General features: G+C 46.0%; 1 protein-coding gene across 1 annotated transcript in view; it reads left to right on the plus strand.

Annotated features, from left to right (window-relative positions):
- Window positions 1-17348, plus strand: part of LOC135536405 (calcium/calmodulin-dependent protein kinase type II delta chain-like) — a 101532-nt gene that overhangs the window by 71177 nt on the left and 13007 nt on the right. Inside the window, exons 15-17 of the mRNA XM_064962749.1 lie at window positions 1880-1924; window positions 9806-9854; window positions 14162-14237. Coding sequence (XP_064818821.1) covers window positions 1880-1924; window positions 9806-9854; window positions 14162-14237 — 170 coding nt within the window. The remainder of the gene's footprint in view (window positions 1-1879; window positions 1925-9805; window positions 9855-14161; window positions 14238-17348) is intronic.

Below are 17348 nucleotides of genomic sequence, written 5' to 3' on the forward strand. Positions count from 1 at the left end.
TCGAAACCGGGTCCTGACACTCATCACTGGTACATACTACACCCTCCATACCTCCCTCTACTCCCTCCTCATCATTGGTACATACTACACCCTCCATACCTCCCTCCTCATCACTGGTACATACTACACCCTCCATACCTCCCTCCCCATCACTGGTACATACTACACCCTCCATACCTCCCTCTACTCCCTCCTCATCACTGGTACATACTACACCCTCCATACCTCCCTCCTCATCACTGGTACATACTACACCCTCCATACCTCCCTCTACTCCCTCCTCATCACTGGTACATACTACACCCTCCATACCTCCCTCTACTCCCTCCTAATCACTGGTACATACTACACCCTCCATACCTCCCTCTACTCCCTCCTCATCACTGGTACATACTACACCCTCCATACCTCCCTCTACTCCCTCCTCATCACTGGTACATACTACACCCTCCATACCTCCCTCCTCATCACTGGTACATACTGCACCCTCCATACCTCCCTCTACTCCCTCCTCATCACTGGTACATACTACACCGCCATGCCTCCCTCTACTCCCTCCTCATCACTGGTACATACTACACCCGCCATGCCTCCCTCTACTCCCTCCTCATCACTGGTACATACTACACCCTCCATACCTCCCTCTACTCCCCTCTTTCTCCCTGTGTTGACCTTGCGGTAGGATTTTAACACAGATTGAACAATGAGACAGATATTCCCTCCCTCCCTCCATTATTTCCTTCCTTCCTTCACTCTCTCCATTGTTTCCTTCCTTCCTTTCAGCTGAAGGGCCAAAGGATGTTGGCTCCTTAATCTGGTAGTGATGGTCTGATTGGTTGCAACTTGTGCATGGTGTGTGCTGATTCGCTGGCTGTGTTGGTCACATGACTGATGCCCTGTATGACCTCAACATCTTTAAATGTCTTTGTTCCCATGATGACACACACATATAAACAGTTATACATGCACACACGCACACACACACACACACAAACACGCACACACACACACACACACACACACACACACACACACACACACACACACACACACACAGTCACACTCCTCTACCTCCTCCTCCACCCCCTCCTCTACCTCCTCCTCCACCCCCACATCTACATCCTCCTCAGCCTCCTCTACCTTCTCCTCCACCTCCACCTCCTGCTCCACCTCCTCCACCACTTATACCTCCTCCTCCACCTCCTCCATCTCCTCCTCCACCTCCACCTCCTGCTTCACCTCCTCCACCACTTATACCTCCTCCTCCACCTCCTCCTCCACCTCAACCTCCTGCTCTACCTCCTCCACCTCAACCTCCTGCTCTACCTCCTCCTCCACCTGAACCTCCTGCTCTACCTCCTCCTCCACCTGAACCTCCTGCTCTACCTCCACCTCCTTCTCCTCCTCCTCCACGTCCTGCTCCACCTCCTCCTCATCCTCCTGCTCTACCTCCTCCTCCACCTCCACCTCAACCTCCTACTCTACCTCCTCTTCCACCTCAACCTACTGCTCTACCTCCACCTCTACCACCCCCTCCACCTCTACTTCCACCTCCTCCTCCTCCTCAACCTCCTGCTCTAACTCTACCTCAACCTCCTGCTCTACCTCCTCCTCCACCTCAACCTCCTGCTCAACCTCCACTTCTACCTCCTCCTCCTCCTCCTCCTCCTCCTCCTCCTCCTCCTCCACCTCCTCCTCCTCCACCTCCTCCTCCTCCTCCTCCTCCACCTCCTCCTCCTCCTCCTCCTCCTCCACCTCCTCCTCCTCCTCCTCCTCCACCTCCACCTCCACCTCCTCCTCCACCTCCTGCACCACCTCCTCCTCCACCACTGCTGTCTCTATCTATTCTGTTTGTATTGTTTCATCTCTCTCTCCCTAGGAGCCCCAGACCACAGTGATCCACAACCCAATAGATGGGAAGAAGGTACAGCACTGACAGTGTGTGTGTGTGTGTGTGTAATTCTTTTGTGTGTACACATTTATATACTTTATATTAAATGTATGTAGATCTGTCCTTGAGCTGTTCTGGTCTATTAATGTTCTGTATTATTTCATGTTCTGTGTGGACCCCAGGAAGAGTAGCTGTTGCTATAGAAACAGATAATGATCCTAATAAACCCCAGGAAGAGTAGCTGTTGCTATAGAAACAGATAATGATCCTAATAAACCCCAGGAAGAGTAGCTGTTGCTATAGAAACAGATAATGATCCTAATAAACCTCAGGAAGAGAAGCTGCTGCTATAGAAACAGATAATGATCCTAATAAACCCCAGGAAGAGTAGCTGCTGCTATAGAAACATATAATGATAGTAATAAACCCCAGGAAGAGTAGCTGCTGCTTTAGAAACAGATAATGATCCTAATAAACCCCAGGAAGAGTAGCTGCTGCTATAGAAACAGATAATGATCCTAATAAACCCCAGGAAGAGAAGCTGCTGCTGTAGAAACAGATACTAAACCCCAGGAAGAGTAGCTGCTGCTATAGAAACAGATAATGATCCTAATAAACCCCAGGAAGAGTAGCTGTTGCTATAGAAACAGATAATGATCCTAATAAACCCCAGGAAGAGTAGCTGTTGCTATAGAAACAGATAATGATCCTAATAAACCCCAGGAAGAGTAGCTGTTGCTATAGAAACAGATAATGATCCTAATAAACCCCAGGAAGAGTAGCTGTTGCTATAGAAACAGATAATGATCCTAATAAACCCCAGGAAAAGAAGCTGCTGCTATAGAAACAGATAATGATCCTAATAAACCCCGGGAAGAGTAGCTGCTGCTATAGAAACAGATAATGATCCTAATAAACCCCAGGAAGAGAAGCTGCTGCTATAGAAACAGATAATGATCCTAATAAACCCCAGGAAGAGAAGCTGCTGCTATAGAAACAGATAATGATCCTAATAAACCCCAGGAAGAGTAGCTGCTGCTATAGAAACAGATAATGATCCTAATAAACCCCAGGAAGAGTAGCTGCTGTAGTAGAAACAGATAATGATCCTAATAAACCGCAGGAAGAGTAGCTGTTGCTATAGAACAGATAATGATCCTAGTAAACCCCAGGAAGAGTAGCTGCTGCTATAGAAACATATAATGATAGTAATAAACCCCAGGAAGAGTAGCTGCTGCTTTAGAAACAGATAATGATCCTAATAAACCCCAGGAAGAGTAGCTGCTGCTATAGAAACAGATAATGATCCTAATAAAGCCCAGGAAGAGTAGCTGCTGCTGTAGAAACAGATAATAAACCCCAGGAAGAGTAGCTGCTGCTATAGAAACAGATAATGATCCTAATAAACCCCAGGAAGAGTAGCTGCTGCTATAGAAAATGAAAAGGATCATAATAAACCCCAGGATGAGTAGCTGCTGCTATAGAAACAGATAATGATCCTAATACACCCCAGGAAGAGTAGCTGCTGCTATAGAAACAGATAATGATCCTAATAAACCCCAGGAAGAGTAGCTGCTGCTATAGAAAATGAAAAGGATCATAATAAACCCCAGGATGAGTAGCTGCTGCTATAGAAACAGATAATGATCCTAATAAACCCCAGGAAGAGTAGCTGCTGCTATAGAAACATATAATGATCCTAATAAACCCCAGGATGAGTAGCTGCTGCTATAGAAACAGATAATGATCCTTATAAACCCCAGGAAGAGTAGCTGCTGCTATAGAAACATATAATGATCCTAATAAACCCCAGGATGAGTAGCTGCTGCTATAGAAACAGATACTGATCCTAATAAACCCCAGGAAGAGTAGCTGCTGCTATAGAAACATATAATGATCCTAATAAACCCCAGGATGAGTAGCTGCTGCTATAGACACAGATAATGATCCTAATAAACCCCAGGAAGAGAAGCTGCTGCTATAGAAACAGATAATGATCATTTTAAACCCCAGGAAGAGTAGCTGCTGCTATAGAAACAGATAATGATACTGATACACTCCAGGAAGAGTAGCTGCTGCTATAGACACAGATAATGATCCTAATAAACCCCAGGAAGAGAAGCTGCTGCTATAGAAACAGATAATGATCCTAATAAAGCCCAGGAAGAGTAGCTGCTGCTGTAGAAACAGATAATAAACCCCAGGAAGAGTAGCTGCTGCTATAGAAACAGATAATGATCCTAATAAACCCCAGGAAGAGTAGCTGCTGCCATAGAAACAGATAATGATCCTAATAAACCCCAGGAAGAGTAGCTGCTGCTATAGAAACAGATAATGATCCTAATACACCCCAGGAAGAGTAGCTGCTGCTATAGAAACAGATAATGATCCTAATAAACCCCAGTAAGAGTAGCTGCTGTAGTAGAAACAGATAATGATCCTAATAAACCCCAGGAAGAGTAGCTGCTGCTATAGAAACAGATAATGATACTAATAAACCCCAGGAAGAGTAGCTGCTGCTATAGAAACATATAATGATCCTAATAAACCCCAGGATGAGTAGCTGCTGCTATAGAAACAGATACTGATCCTAATAAACCCCAGGAAGAGTAGCTGCTGCTATAGAAACATATAATGATCCTAATAAACCCCAGGATGAGTAGCTGCTGCTATAGACACAGATAATGATCCTTATAAACCCCAGGAAGAGTAGCTGCTGCTATAGAAACATATAATGATCCTAATAAACCCCAGGATGAGTAGCTGCTGCTATAGAAACAGATACTGATCCTAATAAACCCCAGGAAGAGTAGCTGCTGCTATAGAAACATATAATGATCCTAATAAACCCCAGGATGAGTAGCTGCTGCTATAGACACAGATAATGATCCTAATAAACCCCAGGAAGAGAAGCTGCTGCTATAGAAACAGATAATGATCATTTTAAACCCCAGGAAGAGTAGCTGCTGCTATAGAAACAGATAATGATACTGATACACTCCAGGAAGAGTAGCTGCTGCTATAGACACAGATAATGATCCTAATAAACCCCAGGAAGAGAAGCTGCTGCTATAGAAACAGATAATGATCCTAATAAAGCCCAGGAAGAGTAGCTGCTGCTGTAGAAACAGATAATAAACCCCAGGAAGAGTAGCTGCTGCTATAGAAACAGATAATGATCCTAATAAACCCCAGGAAGAGTAGCTGCTGCCATAGAAACAGATAATGATCCTAATAAACCCCAGGAAGAGTAGCTGCTGCTATAGAAACAGATAATGATCCTAATACACCCCAGGAAGAGTAGCTGCTGCTATAGAAACAGATAATGATCCTAATAAACCCCAGTAAGAGTAGCTGCTGTAGTAGAAACAGATAATGATCCTAATAAACCCCAGGAAGAGTAGCTGCTGCTATAGAAACAGATAATGATACTAATAAACCCCAGGAAGAGTAGCTGCTGCTATAGAAACAGATAATGATCCTAATAAACCCCAGGAAGAGTAGCTGCTGCTATAGAAACAGATAATGATCCTAATAAACCCCAGGAAGAGTAGCTGCTGCTATAGAAACAGATAATGATCCTAATAAACCCCAGGAAGAGTAGCTGCTGCTATAGAAACAGATAATGATCCTAATAAACCCCAGGAAGAGTAACTGCTGCTATAGAAACAGATAATGATCCCAATACACCCCAGGAAGAGTAGCTGCTGCTATAGAAACAGATAATGATCCTAATAAACCCCAGGAAGAGTAGCTGCTGTAGTAGAAACAGATAATGATCCTAATAAACCCCAGGAAGAGTAGCTGCTGCTATAGAAACAGATAATGATACTAATAAACCCCAGGAAGAGTAGCTGCTGCTATAGAAACAGATAATGATCCTAATAAACCCCAGGAAGAGTAGCTGCTGTAGTAGAAACAGATAATGATCCTAATAAACCCCAGGAAGAGTAGCTGCTGCTATAGAAACAGATAATGATCCTAATAAACCCCAGGAAGAGTAGCTGCTGTAGTAGAAACAGATAATGATCCTAATAAACCCCAGGAAGAGTAGCTGCTGCTATAGAAACAGATAATGATCCTAACAAACCCCAGGAAGAGTAGCTGCTGCTATAGAAACAGATAATGATCCTAATAAACCCCAGGAAGAGTAGCTGCTGCTATAGAAACAGATAATGATCCTAATAAACCCCAGGAAGAGTAGCTGCTGCTATAGAAACAGATAATGATCCTAATAAACCCCAGGAAGAGTAGCTGCTGCTATAGAAACAGATAATGATCCTAATAAACCCCAGGAAGAGTAGCTGCTGCTATAGAAACATATAATGATCCTAATAAACCCCAGGATGAGTAGCTGCTGCTATAGACACAGATAATGATCCTAATAAACCCCAGGAAGAGAAGCTGCTGCTATAGAAACAGATAATGATCATTTTAAACCCCAGGAAGAGTAGCTGCTGCTATAGAAACAGATAATGATACTGATACACTCCAGGAAGAGTAGCTGCTGCTATAGACACAGATAATGATCCTAACAAACCCCAGGAAGAGAAGCTGCTGCTATAGAAACAGATAATGATCCTAATAAAGCCCAGGAAGAGTAGCTGCTGCTGTAGAAACAGATAATAAACCCCAGGAAGAGTAGCTGCTGCTATAGAAACAGATAATGATCCTAATAAACCCCAGGAAGAGTAGCTGCTGCCATAGAAACAGATAATGATCCTAATAAACCCCAGGAAGAGTAGCTGCTGCTATAGAAACAGATAATGATCCTAATACACCCCAGGAAGAGTAGCTGCTGCTATAGAAACAGATAATGATCCTAATAAACCCCAGTAAGAGTAGCTGCTGTAGTAGAAACAGATAATGATCCTAATAAACCCCAGGAAGAGTAGCTGCTGCTATAGAAACAGATAATGATACTAATAAACCCCAGGAAGAGTAGCTGCTGCTATAGAAACAGATAATGATCCTAATAAACCCCAGGAAGAGTAGCTGCTGCTATAGAAACAGATAATGATCCTAATAAACCCCAGGAAGAGTAGCTGCTGCTATAGAAACAGATAATGATCCTAATAAACCCCAGGAAGAGTAGCTGCTGCTTTAGAAACAGATAATGATCCTAATAAACCCCAGGAAGAGTAGCTGCTGCTATAGAAACAGATAATGATCCTAATACACCCCAGGAAGAGTAGCTGCTGCTATAGAAACAGATAATGATCCTAATAAACCCCAGGAAGAGTAGCTGCTGTAGTAGAAACAGATAATGATCCTAATAAACCCCAGGAAGAGTAGCTGCTGCTATAGAAACAGATAATGATACTAATAAACCCCAGGAAGAGTAGCTGCTGCTATAGAAACAGATAATGATCCTAATAAACCCCAGGAAGAGTAGCTGCTGTAGTAGAAACAGATAATGATCCTAATAAACCCCAGGAAGAGTAGCTGCTGCTATAGAAACAGATAATGATCCTAATAAACCCCAGGAAGAGTAGCTGCTGTAGTAGAAACAGATAATGATCCTAATAAACCCCAGGAAGAGTAGCTGCTGCTATAGAAACAGATAATGATCCTAACAAACCCCAGGAAGAGTAGCTGCTGCTATAGAAACAGATAATGATCCTAATAAACCCCAGGAAGAGTAGCTGCTGCTATAGAAACAGATAATGATCCTAATAAACCCCAGGAAGAGTAACTGCTGCTATAGAAACAGATAATGATCCTAATAAACCCCAGGAAGAGTAGCTGCTGCTATAGAAACAGATAATGATCCTAATAAACCCCAGGAAGAGTAGCTGCTGCTATAGAAACAGATAATGACCCTAATAAACCCCTGTAAGAGTAGCTGCTGCTATAGAAACAGATAATGATCCTAATAAACCCCAGGAAGAGTATCTGCTGCTATAGAAACAGATAATGATCCTAATAAACCCCAGGAAGAGTAGCTGCTGCTTTAGAAACAGATAATGGGGATCCTAATAAACTACCATTACACACTGAGTGTACAAAACATGCTCTTTCCATGACATAGACTGACCCGGTGAATCCAGGTGAAAGCTATGATCCCTTATTGATGTCACTTGTTAAATCCACTTCAATCAGTGTAGATGAAGGGGAGGAGACGGGTTAAAGAAGGATTTTTAAGCCTTAAGACAATGGAAACATGGATTGTGTGTGAGCCATTCAGAGGATGAATCTTCAAGTCAAATGGGGTATGGTAGTAGGTGCCAAGTCGCACCGGTTTGAGTGTGTCAAGAACTGCAACGCTGCTGGGTTTTTCCACACTCAACAGTTTCCCGTGTGTATCAAGAATGGTCCACCCCCCACACGAAGGATATCTCCAGCCAACTTGACACAACTGTGCATTTGAGTCAACATGGATCAGCATCACTGTGGAATGCTTTCGACACCTTGTGGAGTCCCATGCCCCGATGAATTGAGGATGTACTGAGGACAAAAGGGGGGTGCAACTCAATATCAGGAAGGTGTTCCTAATGTTTTGTGCACTCAGTGTATATCATTCATTTAAAAGATTTACAAAAAAAATGTACGTAAAAAAAAAAAAAAAAAAAAAAACGTAAAAAAAAAGAAAAAAAAAAAAAGAAATTACATTTAAAAACAAATATTGAAAAATTAAAACAAATATTGAAATCGCAGATTGCCCCTTTCTTAAAAAGGTAGATAGCTGACAAAACGCGATCTGATTTAAATATTAGGCAGCTTTTACACAGGTAAACCAAATCTGATACTCAGTGTACACCAGGCTATAGATCAATCTATATGTTCTGATACTCAGTGTACACCAGGTTATAGATCAATCTATATGTTCTGATACTCAGTGTACACCAGGCTATAGATCAATCTATATGTTCTGATACTCGGTGTACACCAGGTTATAGATCAATCTATACGTTCTGATACTCAGTGTACACCAGGCTATAGATCAATCTATACGTTCTGATACTCAGTGTACACCAGGCTATAGATCAATCTATACGTTCTGATACTCAGTGTACACCAGGCTATAGATCAATCTATATGTTCTGATACTCAGTGTACACCAGGCTATAGATCAATCTATATGTTCTGATACTCAGTGTACACCAGGCTATAGATCAATCTATACGTTCTGATACTCGGTGTACACCAGGCTATAGATCAATCTATATGTTCTGATACTCAGTGTACACCAGGCTATAGATCAATCTATACGTTCTGATACTCAGTGTACACCAGGCTATAGATCAATCTATATGTTCTGATACTCAGTGTACACCAGGCTATAGATCAATCTATATGTTCTGATACTCAGTGTACACCAGGCTATAGATCAATCTATATGTTCTGATACTCAGTGTACACCAGGCTATAGATCAATCTATATGTTCTGATACTCAGTGTACACCAGGCTATAGATCAATCTATACGTTCTGATACTCGGTGTACACCAGGCTATAGATCAATCTATATGTTCTGATACTCAGTGTACACCAGGCTATAGATCAATCTATATGTTCTGATACTCAGTGTACACCAGGCTATAGATCAATCTATACGTTCTGATACTCAGTGTACACCAGGCTATAGATCAATCTATACGTTCTGATACTCAGTGTACACCAGGCTATAGATCAATCTATACGTTCTGATACTCAGTGTACACCAGGCTATAGATCAATCTATACGTTCTGATACTCAGTGTACACCAGGCTATAGATCAATCTATATGTTCTGATACTCAGTGTACACCAGGCTATAGATCAATCTATACGTTCTGATACTCGGTGTACACCAGGCTATAGATCAATCTATATGTTCTGATACTCAGTGTACACCAGGCTATAGATCAATCTATATGTTCTGATACTCAGTGTACACCAGGCTATAGATCAATCTATGCGTTCTTTCCCCCAGGAGTCTATAGAGAGCGCCAACACCACCATCGAGGACGAGGATGTCAAAGGTAGAGACACTTGTCTTTCCCCTTCTCTCTCTCTCTTCATCTTTCTGTCTCTCTCTATCTTTGTATGTCTGTCGCCCTCTCTATCTTTGTCTGTCTTTCCCCTTCTCTCTCTATCTTTGTATGTCTGTCGCCCTCTCTCTCTTTGTCTGTCTGTCCCCTTCTCTCTCTATCTTTGTCTCTGTCCCCTTCTCTCTCTATCTTTGTCTCTGTCCCCTTCTCTCTCTCTCTCTCTTCGTCTTTCTGTCTCTCTTTCTTTGTCTGGCTGTCACCCTTTCTATCCTTCCATCTGTCTTTCAAACCTCTCTTTTCACTCTGACCATCAGCTACCTTCTCCTCTTCCTCCTCCTCTTTCTCCTCCTTCCCTCTTCCTCTTCTTCCTCCTGATGATTGAGACTCCATTGATGTATTGATGTATTTATTATTAAACACACTTACCTGTTATATTTTCGTTTCTGTGAATGGAATTATTTTCTACATTTGAAATTCATGTTAACCCCCCCCCCCACCCCACCCCCTACACACACACCTGCCCCTCTCTGCCAGTCCTCTTTTTTGGGCAGACTCCCTCCTCTTCAGGACAGAGTAAGTCCCCTGGCTATGCCTCCCCCCGTACCCCAGCCAGTGTCCCACTGGGTCTCTCCTCAACCACTCTGGAGAAACCTGTTTCCTGGGTCTCTCCTCAACCACTCCGGAGAAACCTGTTTCCTGGGTCTCTCCTCAACCACTCCGGAGAAACATGTCCCCTGTCCACTGTCTCTCTTCAACCACTCTGGAGAAACCTGTTTCCTGGGTCTCTCCTCAACCACTCCGGAGAAACATGTCCCCTGTCCACTGTCTCTCTTCAACCACTCTGGAGAAACCTGTTTCCTGGGTCTCTCCTCAACCACTCCGGAGAAACCTGTTTCCTGGGTCTCTCCTCAAACACTCTGAAGAAACATGTCCCCTGTCGCCTGTCTCCTGGGTCTCTCCTCAAACACTCTGAAGAAACATGTCCCCTGTCCACTGTCTCTCTTCAACCACTCTGGAGAAACCTGTCCACTGTCTCTCCTCAACCACTCTGGAGAAACCTGTCTCCTGTCCCCTGTCTCTTGGGTCTCCCCTCAACCACTCTGGAGAAGCCTGTCCACTGTCTCTTGGGTCTCCCCTCAACCACTCTGGAGAAACCTGTCCCCTGTCTCTTGGGTCTCCCCTCAACCACTCTGGAGAAACCTGTCCCCTGTCTCTTGGGTCTCCCCTCAACCACTCTGGAGAAACCTGTCCCCTGTCTCTTGGGTCTCCCCACAACCACTCTGAAGAAACCTGTCCCCTGTCTCCTGCATTTCCCCTCAACCACTCTGGAGAAACCTGTCCCCTGTCTCTTGGGTCTCCCCACAACCACTCTGGAGAAACCTGTCCCCTGTCTCTTGGGTCTCCCCTCAACCACTCTGGAGAAACCTGTCCCCTGTCTCTTGGGTCTCCCCTCAACCACTCTGGAGAAACCTGTCCCCTGTCTCTTGGGTCTCCCCTCAACCACTCTGGAGAAACCTGTCCCCTGTCTCTTGGGTCTCCCCACAACCACTCTGGAGAAACCTGTCCCCTGTCTCTTGGGTCTCCCCTCAACCACTCTGAAGAAACCTGTCCCCTGTCTCCTGCATTTCCCCTCAACCACTCTGGAGAAACCTGTCCCCTGTCTCTTGGGTCTCCCCACAACCACTCTGGAGAAACCTGTCCCCTGTCTCTTGGGTCTCCCTCAACCACTCTGGAGAAACCTGTCCCCTGTCTCCTGCATTTCCCCTCAACCACTCTGGAGAAACCTGTCCCCTGTCTCTTGGGTCTCCCCACAACCACTCTGGAGAAACCTGTCCCCTGTCTCTTGGGTCTCCCCTCAACCACTCTGGAGAAACCTGTCCCCTGTCTCCTGCATTTCCCCTCAACCACTCTGGAGAAACCTGTCTCCTGTCCACTGTCTCCTGGGTCTCTCCTCAACCACTCTGGAGAAACCTGTCCCCTGTCTCTTGGGTCTCCCCTCAACCACTCTGGAGAAACCTGTCCCCTGTCTCTTGGGTCTCCCCTCAACCACTCTGGAGAAACCTGTCCCCTGTCTCTTGGGTCTCTCCTCAACCACTCTGGAGAAACCTGTCCACTGTCTCCCGGGTCTCCCCTCAACCACTCTGGAGAAACCTGTCCCCTGTCTCCTGCATTTCCCCTCAACCACTCTGGAGAAACCTGTCTCCTGTCCACTGTCTCCTGGGTCTCTCCTCAACCACTCTGGAGAAACCTGTCCCCTGTCTCTTGGGTCTCTCCTCAACCACTCTGGAGAAACCTGTCCCCTGTCTCTTGGGTCTCCCCTCAACCACTCTGGAGAAACCTGTCCCCTGTCTCTTGGGTCTCTCCTCAACCACTCTGGAGAAACCTGTCCACTGTCTCTTGGGTCTCCCCTCAACCACTCTGGAGAAACCTGTCCCCTGTCTCCTGCATTTCCCCTCAACCACTCTGGAGAAACCTGTCTCCTGTCCACTGTCTCCTGGGTCTCTCCTCAACCACTCTGGAGAAACCTGTCCCCTGTCTCTTGGGTCTCCCCTCAACCACTCTTGAGAAGCCTGTCCACTGTCTCTTGGGTCTCCCCTCAACCACTCTGGAGAAACCTGTCCCCTGTCTCTTGGGTCTCCCCTCAACCACTCTGGAGAAACCTGTCCCCTGTCTCTTGGGTCTCCCCTCAACCACTCTGGAGAAACCTGTCCCCTGTCTCCTGCATTTCCCCTCAACCACTCTGGAGAAACCTGTCCCCTGTCCACTCTGTACTGGGTGTCCCTTCTACTCCCTCCTCATCAGGCCAGAGTAAGTCCCCTTTTGTTGGGGTAGAGATCATGACTATATCCCCGCCTCTACCTCCCGTCCCCTCTCTTCAGCCATTCTGAAGAAACCTGTTCCTGTTCCTGGTCTCTGTCCCCCTCTACTTCCTCCTTATCAGTCCAGAGTAAGTCCCCTTCTAATGGGGTGGAAACCCTGGCCATGTCTCCGGTACTCCCTGGGCCTCCACTCAACCACTCTGGAGAAACCTGTCTCCTGTCCCTCTGTCATTTCCCCCTGTCTCTGTCCTTCTTTCTGTGTCTCCCTGTCTCTGTCCTTCTTTCTGTGTCCCCCTGTCTCTGTCCTTTTTTCTGTGTTCCCCTGTCTCCTGTCCCCATGTCTCTGTCCCCTTGTCTCTGTCCCCCTGTCTCTGTCCTTCTTTCTGTGTCCCCCTGTCTCTGTCCTTCTTTCTGTATCCCCCCTGTCTCCTGTCCCCATGTCTCTGTCCCCATGTCTCTGTCCCCTTGTCTCCGTCCCCCTGTCTCTGTCCCCCTTTCTGTGTCCCCCTGTCTCTGTCCCCCTGTCCCTGTCCCCATCTCTGTCCCCCTGTCTCTGTGTCCCTGTCCCCATCTCTGTCCTCTTTTCTGTGTCCCCCTGTCTCCTGTTCACATGTCTCCTTTCCCCCTGTCTCTGTCCCCCTGTCCCTATCCCCATCACTGTCCCCTGTCTCTGTGTCCCTGTCCCCATCTCTGTCCTCTTTTCTGTGTCCCCCTGTCTCCTGTTCCCGTGTCTCCTTTCCCCCTGTCTCTGTCCCCCTTTCTGTGTCCCCCTGTCTCTGTCCCCCTGTCCGTGTCCCCATCTCTGTACCCTGTCTCTGTGTCCCTGTCCCCATCTCTGTCCTCTTTCTGTGTCCCCCTGTCTCCTGTCCCCATGTCTCATTTCTCCCTGTCTCTGCCCCACTTTCTGTGTCTACCTGTCCCCTGTCTCTGTCCCCCTGTCCCTGTCCCCTGTCTCTGTCCCCCTGTCTCTGGCCCCCTGTCCCTGTCCTCCTTTCTGTGTCCCCCTGTCCCTGTCCCCCTGTCACTATCCCCCTGTCACTATCCCCCTGTCACTGTCCTCCTTTCTGTGTCCCCCTGTCTCTGTCCCCCTGTAACTGTCCAACCTTTCCCTTGAGAAGATAAACCATAAACACACAGTATTTATGGCTGAGCGACTGAGTCAAAGGTCACATTTCCAGACTGACTACATTGCAGATGCCTGCAGATCTCACAACACCTGGATGGATATTTAACATATCAGCTAACCACATCACACGATGTAGTAATCTGATCTATTAACTAACCACATCACATGATGTAGTAATCTGATCTATTAACTAACCACATCACATGATGTAGTAATCTGATCTATTAACTAACCACATCACATGATATAGTAATCTGATTCGTGATTTAATGTATGTCAGATTGTGTTGTTGGACTCATGTTGACCTGAGTTTGTGGTGATTTTGTGGTCATGTTGTGTTTGTGTGTTTCCAGCTCGGAAGCAGGAAATTATCAAAGTCACAGAGCAGCTGATCGAATCCATCAACAACGGAGACTTCGAGGCCTACGGGTGAGTTTAGGGCTAGCACTACGGGTGAGTTTAGGGCTAGCACTACGGGTGAGTTTAGGGCTAGCTCTACGGGTGAGTTTAGGGCTAGCTCTACGGGTGAGTTTAGGGCTAGCTCTACGGGTGAGTTTAGGGCTAGCTCTACGGGTGAGTTTAGGGCTAGCTCTACGGGTGAGTTTAGGGCTAGCCCTACGGGTGAGTTTAGGGCTAGCACTACGGGTTAGTTTAGGGCTAGCACTACGGGTGAGTTTAGGGATAGCACTACGGGTGAGTTTAGGGCTAGCACTACGCGTGAGTTTAGGGCTAGCACTACGCGTGAGTTTAGGGCTAGCACTACGGGTGAGTTTAGGGCTAGCACTACGGGTGAGTTTAGGGCTAGCACTACGGGTTAGTTTCGGGCTAGCACTACGCGTGAGTTTAGGGCTAGCACTACGCGTGAGTTTAGGGCTAGCACTACGCGTGAGTTTAGGGCTAGCACTACGCGTGAGTTTAGGGCTAGCACTACGCGTGAGTTTAGGGCTAGCACTACGGGTGAGTTTAGGGCTAGCACTACGGGTGAGTTTAGGGCTAGCACTACGCGTGAGTTTAGGGCTAGCACTACGGGTGAGTTTAGGGCTAGCACTAGGCGTGAGTCCTGCTCTGTCTGTGCGTGTTTAGGGCTAGCACTACGCGTGAGTCCTGCTCTGTCTGTGTGTGTTTAGGGCTAGCACTACGTGTGAGTTTAGGGCTAGCACTACGGGTGAGTTTAGGGCTAGCACTAGGCGTGAGTCCTGCTCTGTCTGTGTGTGTTTAGGGCTAGCACTATGCGTGAGTCCTGCTCTGTCTGTGTGTGTTTAGGGCTAGCACTACGCGTGAGTCCTGCTCTGTCTGTGTGTGTTTAGGGCTAGCACTACGCGTGAGTCCTGCTCTGTCTGTGTGTGTTTAGGGCTAGCACTACGCGCGAGTCCTGCTCTGTCTGTGTGTGTTTAGGGCTAGCACTACGCGTGAGTCCTGCTCTTTCTGTGTGTGTTTAGGGCCAGCACTATTCGTGAGTCCTGCTCTGTCTATGTTTGTTTATGGCTAGCACTATTCGTGAGTCCTGCTCTGTCTGTGTGTGTTTAGGGCTAGCACTACGCGTGAGTCCTGCTCTGTCTGTGTGTGTTTATGGCTATGTTGTGTGTGTGCGTGTTTAGGTCTTGGATGTGTGTGCGTGTTTAGGGCTAGGATGTGTGTGTGTGTTTAGGGCTAGGATGTGTGTGTGAGGTGTGTGTGTGTGTTTAGGGCAAGGATGTGTGTGTGGTGTGTGTGTGTTTAGGTCTTGGATGTGTGTGCGTGTTTAGGGCTAGGATGTGTGTGTGTGTTTAGGGCTAGGATGTGTGTGTGAGGTGTGTGTGTGTGTTTAGGGCAAGGATGTGTGTGTGGTGTGTGTGTGTTTAGGGCTTGTGTGTGTGTGTGTGTGTGTGTGTGTGTGTGTGTGTGTGTGTGTGTGTGTGTGTGTGTGTGTGTGTGTGTGTGTGCGTGCGTGCGTGCGTGCGTGCGTGTTTTACTCTGGTTCTTTGGGATTGTTGTTCCACCACATTGCAGCTGACTGAAATTCTACAAATCACTATTATTGTGTTACTCTGGTCACTAGTAGTTCACTATATAGGGAATAGGGCCCTGGTCACTAGTAATTCACTATATAGGGAATAGGGCTCTGGTCTGAAGTAGTTCACTATATAGGGAATAGGGCTCTGGTCACTAGTAGTTCACTATATAGGGAATAGGGCTCTGGTCACTAGGAGTTCACTATATAGGGAATAGGGCTCTGGTCACTAGTAGTTTACTATATAGGGAATAGGGCTTTGGTCACTAGTAGTTCACTATATTGTGATCTGGTCACTAGTAGTTCACTATATAGGGAATAGGGCTCTGGTCACTAGTAGTTCACTATATAGGGAATAAGATTATGGTCACTAGTAGTTCACTATATAGGGAATAGGGCTCTGGTCACTATATAGGGAATAGGGATCTGGTCACTAGTAGTTCACTATATAGGGAATAGGGCTCTGGTCACTAGTAGTTCACTATATAGGGAATAGGGCTCTGGTCACTAGTAGTTTACTATATAGGGAATAGGGCTCTGGTCACTAGGAGTTCACTATATAGGGAATAGGGCTCTGGTCACTAGTAGTTTACTATATAGGGAATAGGGCTTTGGTCACTAGGAGTTCACTATATAGGGAATAGGGCTCTGGTCACTAGTAGTTTACTATATAGGGAATAGTGATCTGGTCACTAGTAGTTCACTATATAGGGAATAGGGCTCTGGTCACTAGGAGTTCACTATATAGGGAATAGGGCTCTGGTCACTAGTAGTTTACTATATAGGGAATAGGGCTTTGGTCACTAGTAGTTCACTATATAGGGATCTGGTCACTAGTAGTTCACTATATAGGGAATAGTGCTCTGGTCACTAGTAGTTCACTATATAGGGAATAAGATTCTGGTCACTAGTAGTTCACTATATAGGGAATAGGGCTCTGGTCACTATATAGGGAATAGGGATCTGGTCACTAGTAGTTCACTATATAGGGAATAGGGCTCTGGTCACTAGTAGTTCACTATATAGGGAATAGGGTTCTGGTCACTAGTAGTTTACTATATAGGGAATAGGGCTCTGATCACTAGTAGTTCACTATATAGGGAATAGGGCTCTGGTCACTAGTAGTTCACTATATACGGAATATGGCTCTGGTCACTATATTGGGAATAGGGCCCTGGTCTATAGTAGTTTACTATATAGGGAATAGGGCTCTGGTCACTAGTAGTTCACTATATAGGGAATAGGGCTCTGGTCACTAGTAGTTTACTATATAGGGAATAGGGCTCTGGTCACTAATAGTTCACTATATAGGGAATAGGGCCCTGGTCTATAGTAGTTCACTATATAGGGAATAGGGCCCTGGTCTATAGTAGTTCACTATATAGGGAATAGGTTCTGGTCAATAGTAGTTCACTATATAGGGAATAGGGCTCTGGTCACTAGTAGTTCACTATATAGGGAATAGGGCTCTGGTCACTAGGAATTTACTATATAGGGAATAGGGCTCTGGTCACTAGTAGTTCACTATATACGGAATATGGCTCTGTTCA

Source organism: Oncorhynchus masou, unplaced genomic scaffold, assembly GCF_036934945.1.
Source record: "Oncorhynchus masou masou isolate Uvic2021 unplaced genomic scaffold, UVic_Omas_1.1 unplaced_scaffold_614, whole genome shotgun sequence".
Taxonomy (NCBI): Eukaryota; Metazoa; Chordata; class Actinopteri; order Salmoniformes; family Salmonidae; genus Oncorhynchus; species Oncorhynchus masou.